At 37.9% G+C, this 9,532-nt stretch overlaps 2 protein-coding genes across 5 annotated transcripts in view; both read left to right on the top strand.

Annotated features, from left to right (window-relative positions):
• Nucleotides 1-3,177, top strand: part of SPO11 (SPO11 initiator of meiotic double strand breaks) — a 27,931-nt gene extending 24,754 nt beyond the window's left edge. Inside the window, exons 12-13 of the mRNA XM_070744574.1 lie at nucleotides 1,518-1,629; nucleotides 2,902-3,177. Coding sequence (XP_070600675.1) covers nucleotides 1,518-1,629; nucleotides 2,902-3,021 — 232 coding nt within the window. The 3' untranslated portion in view covers nucleotides 3,022-3,177. The remainder of the gene's footprint in view (nucleotides 1-1,517; nucleotides 1,630-2,901) is intronic.
• A 2,175-nt stretch (nucleotides 3,178-5,352) lies between these two features.
• RAE1 (ribonucleic acid export 1) overlaps nucleotides 5,353-9,532 on the top strand; it is a 30,083-nt gene continuing 25,903 nt past the window's right edge. The window contains exons 1-5 of one of the 4 annotated variants that reach the window (XM_070744568.1): nucleotides 5,353-5,718; nucleotides 7,145-7,241; nucleotides 8,001-8,105; nucleotides 8,783-8,875; nucleotides 9,397-9,483. In XM_070744568.1, coding sequence (XP_070600669.1) covers nucleotides 5,714-5,718; nucleotides 7,145-7,241; nucleotides 8,001-8,105; nucleotides 8,783-8,875; nucleotides 9,397-9,483 — 387 coding nt within the window. In that variant the 5' untranslated portion in view covers nucleotides 5,353-5,713. The remainder of the gene's footprint in view (nucleotides 5,719-7,144; nucleotides 7,242-8,000; nucleotides 8,106-8,782; nucleotides 8,876-9,396; nucleotides 9,484-9,532) is intronic. The other 3 variants (XM_070744570.1, XM_070744571.1, XM_070744569.1) reach the window with 3 other exon arrangements.

Genomic DNA, 9,532 nt, shown 5'->3' with positions numbered 1-9,532 from the left:
GGCTCAGTATGATCTATCATTATAAATGTAGAAATAAACAATAAATATATTCCAATTTAACTTAACAATTTCAAGTCCCATGCTTAGAATATATATTCTGATCTAATAAAGATTTCTGTCAGAACTTCCAAGTTTCTTCCAAATAACATGAAATACTGTACTGTGTAATAGCACATAGAATAAGAGTTGGATGGGACCTTGGAGACCTTCTAATCCAAGGGTTGGCAACCTGCGGCTCTGGAGCCGCATGTGGCTCTTTGGGGTCCCATCACTGGCTGGTCTAGCCTTCCCCTCCCTCACCTCGTCTCACCTGGATGACAGCAGAAATGGAGAAGCGGCCAAGGCTGATTCTCCGGTGCTGGTTGAGGAACATAGCTGGTTGAGGAACAGAGGCTTTCCTTCATGTGACCCTCCTCCCCCTCTTGTGACTCCCTAGCTGGCTGTGGTGGGGCCAGGAGGGTGTGCATGCACATGGCTTCCGCAGAGCCATGAGAACCTCCCTTCTGGAAGCGAGAAGCCACAGCGGGAGGGCATCTTCTCACTTAAGGTGGATCTTTGGACACGACTTCTCTCCTGCCCTAAGGATCTGGCCATTGTCTTGCTGTGCCCCCCTCCCCACCCATGAGAGGAGAAGGAAGGGGAAGGAGGGTCATGGCCTTAGTGTAGGAGCGAAGCAGCCTTGTACCTGCTTTTGCACCACATTTATGCGTAAGGCAGCCTTCAATTCTTGCTTCTTCAGACTGGAGCTTATGCCCTCCCCACTTGACCAAAGAGCTGTGGGGATGGGTGGACACAGCAAGGCGATGGTTGGATCCTTAGGACAGGAGAGAAGCCACTTCCAAAGACCCTTCTTAAGGGAGAAGCCAGCCACCCTCTGCAGCTTCTCGCTTTCAGAAGGCAGGTTCTCGCTTCTCCGCAGCTCCACAGCTTCCAGGAGGGTCTCCCCATGCATGTTCATTCTCCTGGCCCTGCCACAGTCAGCCACGGAGTCGCGAGAGGGGAAGGAGGGTCGCCCAAAGGAAAGCCTGCACCAGGGGTGACGCTCATTCCTCAGCAGAGAGAAAGGGAGATAGAGGGAGAAAGAGAGAGATGGAAGAAAGAGAGAGATGGGAGATGGAGAGAGATGGGAGAGGGGGAGAGTTGGGGAGAGAGAGAGAGAGAGAGAGGCCTGCTTCCCATAGAAAAGAAAATAGAGCCACAAAATATGAAGCATCCTGAACTATCCTCCTCCTTTGTTTCTTTCCCTGTAGCAAAATGACAAACCAGGCAAGCACTAACTAATGACATTTGGCAAGGAGACATATTAAATATATTAATTGTTCCAACTATATAAGCCACTGCTAAATAACACTTCATAGTACCTAAAATATGCAGACCTTTAGTTGAACATTAATATTTGACAGTATTAATCTGATTGGATTTTTGTTTCAGTTTCATACTATTATTTATGAAAATTAAAAATAAATCTCTAATTGTAAAAATAAGCACAGGCTAATCAAACTCGGGATTTTTTTTAGGTTGAATGTTCCTAAGAGCGCACTAATTCCACTGACGAAAGAAGATCAGAATAAACTAACTGCTTTACAGGCAAGACCATACATTGCTCACGAGTCAGCCTGGAAAAAAGAAGTACGTATGGATCATAATAAATTCTGTATTATAAGCAGTTTGAGCAAATTCATTTATATTCTGTTGGTAGAATTCTAATAGTGTATATGATGTAACTACATGCCCCCTTTTTGAGATTGATTAAATAGTTCCACATTTAAATAGCTCCACAAACTTCAGTCCATAGCTGAGGCTAAGGAATTGTTTGCTCTGAGCCAAATTTTAAGAAGTGTTTGTTTTTTTTCAACATTGCCTAGCAAAATCCTTGATCTTAGACGATGTATTGCATTTGACAGTGATGAACTTATTATACAATAATTTGCCCATCATCTTTTGGCTAGTTGACTGGGACATGTATGTCATTCCAGTCCAATCTACTCTGCGCACATGCCAGTAGCCATGTTGGCAGGTTATGTTCCCTTGTGATATGTTCTATGCAGAGACCCCACAAATCCTTTATACAGTGTGTCAACATCCACGTCAGCAAGTCACACGTGATGGCTGCCCTTGGTTTTAGTGGGAAAGTCTTCTTGATACATCCAGAGCTGCAGCCTTGTGTGAAAGGTTAGCATAGCTACAGATCCCTTGTAAAATGTGCTGATAAATTGTGGGAATCTGACAAAATAGACGCAGAAAATCCATGCTGATTATGGACCTACCAGTAGAGGATAAAAAAGCTAGGTTTTGTGGAATTGTATTTGTCCCTATTAGTATTAGAAAATAATATAGTTTTGGCCTAAATAGCTTTGAACTTGATAAAATGTCTTCTTGACAGCAGCATGTCTAAACATGCCTTCTTAAGTAAGGGCAAAACAAGATGTGTTTCCAGAGGATTTTACAGATTCTAGTCTAGAAGAGAAGATTGTCTAGTGCTATAACACAGTTGAAACTAAAATGTCTACCTAAAAAGGCAAAGAACATTGGTATTTCACAGCTGCCTGCGTGAGATATATAGGCTTGACTTCTCCTGACAATGTACTAGATTTAAAATATGTAAATGAGGACAGAGACAGCACACAATTCTGTAGCAAATAATAATAATAATAATAATAATAATAATAATAATAATAATAATAATAATAATAATTAGATTTGTATGCCGCCCCTCTCTAAAAACTCGGGGCGGCAAATAATCTCTGCTGGTCTGTATTTTTGTATTTTGATTTTTGATTTTGTATTTTTACATTTTATATTTATAATGTGGAATACATGGCATAAAATGCTTGTCTCTTGAATTATGCATCTGTATCAATGTTGATTGAAATATTAATTTCCAATACTTTTCTTTTACAGTTAGATATTATGGAAACATTTAAAATGAAAGCTGAAATTCAGGCTCTGACTTCATTTTCAACAGATTATCTTTCCAGGATATATTTGCCAAACAAGCTGCAATATGGTGGATGGATATGAATATCAGGACACCTTTTAAAGATTTTTAATGAGTATTTTGACAGAATATAAATATTAAAAAAGTAAAAAGATGTAGAACATACAAGAAACCAAAGAGAAAATAGTTATTCCTAATGGACTACAATTTATTTCAGAGGTGTTAAGTCAGGTCATAAAAAATTTCAGTTATATAAAATACTTTCAATGTGAATTAGTATTTCTCTTTAATTTTCTTTTTTTAATAGGAAGAATGATTTCTGATCTATTCTAATATTAGTTTTCATATTTTATAATTGGATGTTTCAAAGAAAAATACAGATGGCAAAGGATGTTAATATTGTTTCACAAATGCTTTAATAATTAATTAAAAGGACGTATTCATAACGTGAATTTAAAAATATGATATAAAAATTATAATAAATCAAGCAAGAAAGACTTTATCATTATTACTTTGTACTACATTTTAAATAAGCCAAAGAATCAGATTTTTTAAATACATGTAGTTTGCATCTTAATGAAATCAAACACAAATGGAAAAATTGTTAAGGATTCCCCCTAGGTTAAATGTTGTGATTAAAGACTTCTTCCAAAAGGCAATGAAGTTATATATTCAGGTAGTCCTCGACTTACATCCTAAATTTCAGTTGATAAATAAGACAGTTGTTAAATGAATTTTTTTTCCAATTTTACAACATTTCTTGCCAGAGTTGTTAAATGAATCACTGCAGTTGATAAGTTGGTAACATAACTGCTAAGTGAATCTGGCTTCCCCATTTTGCTTGTCAAAAGGTTGAAAAAGGTGATCACATGATCTATGGAAACAGCAACTGTCGTAAGTATGAAACAATTACTAAGCATCTGAATTTTGATCACATGATCATAGGGATGCCACAAAGATGGTAAGTTTGAAAAATGGTCATAAGTCACTTTTTTCAGTGCTTATGCAACTTCAAAAGGTCAGTAAATGAAGTGTTGTAAATTGAGGACTACCTATGAGTTAATGTCTTTTAACAATACTGAAGAAAAACCACTGGACCAAAAATAATATTGGTTCCAATTAGGAAACAGCAGAGAGTATATATCCTGTCCTTAATACTCACTGATGCAGCTCATAAACAATTTTCTATCTGAGAAAAACACTGGTAAAAGTTACGTTAACACACTTCAGATGCAATCCTCTATGGAGATTCTCAATCATCAAAGTCCCAGTTGTCCCAAAGGTGCTTTTTCAAGGGGCAACTGGACTTTCAGGGTTTTCTGTGTGGTTTTGTTCTGCAACCCAACAAGACCGACCCAGACTTCAGAGGATAATCAGTACTGCAGAAAAAACAATTGCTGCCAACCTGCCTTCCATTGAGGACCTGTATACTGAACGAGTCAAAAAGAGGGCGGGGAAAATATTTACTGACCCCTCGCATCCTGGACATAAACTGTTTCAACTCCTACCCTCAAAATGTCGCTAGAGCATTGCACACCAACTAGGCACAACAGTTTTTTCTCTGCTAAACAAATAATTCCCTCAACACTGTCTGCACTATTTACTGTCTACACTATTACTAGTTTTTTTTTATTCCTATCACCCATTTCCTCCCATTTATGACGGTATGATTGTAATTTGCTTGTATTCTTAAGATTTCTATTAATTTTGATTGTTTCTTCATTGCTTATTTGACCCCTGACAATCATTAAGTTAATGAATGACTAGTATGTGTGTTGTTGAACTGTTTTTAAAGTTTTAATTAGGATTTTAGAATTGTTTTCCTTGACTTCTTTTTATTGTTTATTGTTAATGTAATTTTATTTTGTTGTGAGCCACCCTGAGTCCTTCAGGATTGGCCGGCATAGAAGTCAAATTAAATAAATAAAATAAATGTACCTCATGATTCTTGAAAAATCTATATTTACTTTTATGTACTCTGAGAGCATATGCACCAAGACAAATCCCTTGTGCGTCCAATCACACTTGGCCAATAAAATAATTCTATTCTATTCTAATTCTATTCTTTGAAGATGATTTGCTTCTTATCCAAGAAGCTTCTTAAGTTCTTTTCTTTGAACCTCTTGGAAGAAAATCCAGAAAGTCCAGTTGCCTCTTGAAAAAGCACCTTTGGGACACTGACTCAAGGTTGACTTAGCCCAGGGGGTCCCAAACTTGGCAACTTGAAGACGTGTGGACTTCAATTCCCAGAATTCTCCAGTAAACCGCAAAGCGATATATAAGTCTTATGTGCTATTGCTATATGATCAGAAGGGTGACTATCTAGCACACCCCGAAACCCCAAGTTTGGGCGGTTATATTTACAAGAAGATCGCCCACCCAGCGAAAGGAACCAACGCCGGCACGTCACGCCCACAATTAACCCGCCATTTCTGTTGACGAATAACAACGCACCTGGCTTGGCACATGCGCAGTGAAGAAAGGCCTAGGCTTCGCGGACAATCCCAACCGTCCCGGACCGGCGCGCTGGCTTAAGGGGAAGTGGAAGATTGATAGGTGGGTGTCATATTTATTTTACGCCGCCTGCCTCCACCCGGCCGGTTCGAGTCGCGCGTCTGCCTCTTCGTATAAGGTTCCTCTCCGGAAAAGATAGCAGAGGCGGTTTAAAGTCGTCGGGCAGAGAGCTCCATCTTCCTGCTTCGCTCTCCGGGTCCCTGCCCTTTTCTGAGGACCGTTGGGGCGAATGGGGCGCTGTTAAAACTACCGGTATATAGAATGAGGTAAATAGCTTCCCTTCCTCTCTTCCCTAAGGAAGAGAGCATCTGCCTGCCCTCTGCTGCTTCCTAGCCGATGGGGCTCTTCCCTTAACCGGCATCACGTACTCGGTACGTTGGACCGCTCTCCCCATAATTCCCAGCTGGCTCGCCTTCATTATTGGACCTGCAGTCCCCGCTCGTGGCGAGAAGAGAAGACAGACACGTGGAAGGGAAGGGAGACTTTCTGATCTAAAATTGGCCATCCAATGGGACATTTTGGTTCCCATGGAAACCCAGAGGCCGGTTGTCAAGAGTACTACAAAGTCCATACTGAAATGATATAATAATAATAATAATAATAATAATAATAATAATAATAATAATAATAATGTTGGAAGAGACCTTGGAGGTCTTCTAGTCCAACCCCCTATTTCAGACAGATGGTTATCCAACATCTGCTTAAAACCTTCCAATGTTGGGGCATTCACAACTTCTGTAGGCAAGCTGTTCCACTGTCAGGAAATTTCTCCTTAGTTCTCCTTGGTTAATGGCTAAATCTATACATCTTAAAGTTGCCAAGTTTTAAAAAATAAATGGAGGGCTGGATCTATTTCAAGACAAGAAACATAAATACTCCTCCTATTTCCCCACAACCTCACGATGTAGGTTTGTTTGAGAGTGACTGACAAGAAGTCATTCAACCTTTGATACCTAAGAGAGTCTGTAGAGATTCTCAGTCATCCAAGTCGTGGTTGTCCCAAAGGTGCTTTTTCAGGAGGCAACTGAATGTTCTTTGAGGAAATTTCACTTCTCCTTCAGGAAACTTCGTCAGCTCTGACAGGATAGTGACCCTTCCATTCCCCACTATCCTGTCAGGGCTGAAGAAGCTTCTTGGATGAGAAGCAAAATGTCCGCAAAAAGAAAAAACAAGAAAGTCCAGTTGCTTCCTGAAAAAGCACCTAAGAGACCCTTCCCATAGGATAATTCTGGGCAGTTCAGAATCATAAAAAATGTATTTATACATATACATTAAAACATAAATACAGATTAAATAAACTTCAGTTGAAAGTATAAACCCAAGATTAAATAAATTGTAGAAGATACTGGAGTGCTTAAGCCTCTGTAAGTCTAACATTAAGCAACTTTGAAGTTAAAGCTTGATAAGATTTCAGACTAAAGATTTTCCAAATACAGTAAATGATAACATGCTGGAAAGGCCTTAAGCCTAGGACAAATATCACCTACCTAGAGGATAGATAGAGAGTAACTGCAGATGAAAAAAGAGGCATGTGGTGGTGGTATTTTTACATTTATTTCTGTGTAAACTGTTTTCAATTATAAAAGTAGCCTATATTATCAATAAGAGCTATTTATTTAATATGTTAGATTGATTTTTGAACACCCTGTATAATAAATAACTTCCAGAAATTCATTTGCATTCTTATAACAGGACCAAGATGAGTTTGTTTGGGTCAACATCAGGATTTGGAACTGGAGGCACCAGCATGTTTGGCAGCACTGCTACAGATAATCACAACCCGATGAAGGTATTAAGCAACTGCATGCCATGAGAAAAACTGAATCACTACACATAAATATTTTGAAATTTTTTAAGTTCAAAAGATGGCAAATTTGCCTATTAGTGTATGTGTATAATTCCTTTGGCTGAATTCAAATATTGGTTTAGATTTATGCATTATTTGCTGTGAGATTTTGAGACTGCAATAAAGTAGTTGTTAGAACTGTCATTCAAATAGCTACCCTGTTTCCCCCAAAATAAGACATCCACTGATAATAAGCCCAATCGGGTTTTTGAGTGCATGGTAATAAGGTCAAATGCTTATTTCAGGGTTCAAAAAATATATAAGACAGGGTCTTATTTTCAGGGAAACATGGTATACAGTTGTAGACCCTTAATATTCAGGAACAAAGTGTTTTGCACCTCTCACAAGGACATAAACCTCTGCTATTATTAAAAATGGCTTGACCTTTCATATTTCTACTTCACTTTTGAAGTATGCAAACCTTGATAGCTATATATGATTTAATAGATTCTTTGACCAAAGAAAGGAAAGGAGAAAGTGTAGTATATGAATGTTATGTTTAATAGATACTTTTTGCTTACAAAACATCAATTTTAGGTTATGTGGCTATGCTCCCTCATCATTTTTGATATAATAATGAGATTTAATTGTAGATATTTATTGGAGTAAACTGTAATTTTATTTTTCTAAACCCACCCACCCCCATTGTGGAAGTGTAGGTGTATGTTTTTACAACAGGTTTTAACTTTGTCTTTTTTCCAGGATATTGAAGTTACTTCCCCACCTGATGACAGCATAGGTTGTTTGGCTTTCAGCCCACCAACATTGCCGGGTAATTTCCTTATTGCAGGATCATGGGCAAATGATGTAAGTAACAAATGAAAATAGATAGAGGCATATCATGCGTTTAGCTTTCCCTGCATTTGCTGCATGGAAAATAACTGTATCTAGCAGACAAAATGTGATATCTATAAGTGGGCAATGGTTAAGGTAACTGCATCCTCTATGAGACAAAGTGAGGTTGTAGCAAAGTATTAGCAGTGAAGAAGTGATGTAGTTCAATAGTTATTTTACAAGTATCTCAGAACAGAACCTCTCAAGTGGAAATGAGTTAGGCAAAAAATTGTAGAACTGGGCTACTAATTGATTTCATTTTGTCAAATTTCTATTTACTGATGCACTTCTATTAACTGATACATTTGAAAGATATTTTACAATATCTAAATCTGCAGCACAGTATTATTATTGCTACTTGGGCTTCTATGAGCTCGTATCTGATTCATCAAAAAATACCTTTTTTTCAGCTTTCCATTTATGCAACATTTTCTCATGAGATGGAAAACTACTAAGAGAAGTGTGGCCCAGTTGCTATATAAATGGATCTCAAAGGCCTTGAGTTGAGCTTCTTAGTGGATAGTCTAATTTTAATACCTTGTTGCATTTTTATAAAACTAAATGTACTTCATTGTCAAAAAGATAGGGTAAAATACTTACATTCCAAGTGGTGTTTAATTCTTATTTACAAATATCTCAATTTATTTCAGGTTCGTTGTTGGGAAATCCAAGATAACGGGCAAACTATTCCAAAAGCCCAACAGATGCATACAGGACCAGTACTAGATGTTTGCTGGAGTGATGTAAGTTCCATTATTTCAGAAGAGATGTACTTAAAGTTCTATAGTGGTTTTCAGAGGAGGAGTGTGAGATCAAAACTACTGTCTGAAAGCAATTTCTTTAGTGGAGAAAATTATCCTGTAACGAGAAAAGCAACCCCATTTTAGAGGTATAACCACTAAAAAGTTGCACTATGTGTAGTCCTCAACTTATGACCACAATTCAGCCCAAAATTTCTGTTATTAACTGAGATATTGGTTATGTGAGTCCCATTTTACGGCCTTTTCACAGTTGTTAAGTGAATCACTGCAGTTGATAGGTTAGTAACATGGTTCTTAGAATTTTGATTGCATGATCCTGAGAATGTTGCAGAGGTTGTAATTGTGAGAAACGGTCATCAGTCACTTTTCTCAATGCCATTGTAACTTTAAACAGTCGCTAAATGAACTGTTGTAATTGAGGACTCTCTATATTTCTTTTTAAAATGTCTCCATCTCAGTAGACACTCTGGAATACATAGGTTTTGTTCTTTGTTGTTTAATAGGATGGAAGTAAAGTGTTTACAGGGTCCTGTGATAAAACTGCAAAAATGTGGGATCTTAACAGCAATCAAGCAATACAAATCGCACAGGTACAACTTTCAAATGTACATTGTTTTCTTTGTAACAAATTGAATACCA

This window comes from Erythrolamprus reginae, chromosome 3 (assembly GCF_031021105.1).
Source record: "Erythrolamprus reginae isolate rEryReg1 chromosome 3, rEryReg1.hap1, whole genome shotgun sequence".
Classification (NCBI taxonomy): domain Eukaryota; kingdom Metazoa; phylum Chordata; class Lepidosauria; order Squamata; family Dipsadidae; genus Erythrolamprus; species Erythrolamprus reginae.
This window is presented reverse-complemented; position numbering and strand designations above follow the sequence as displayed.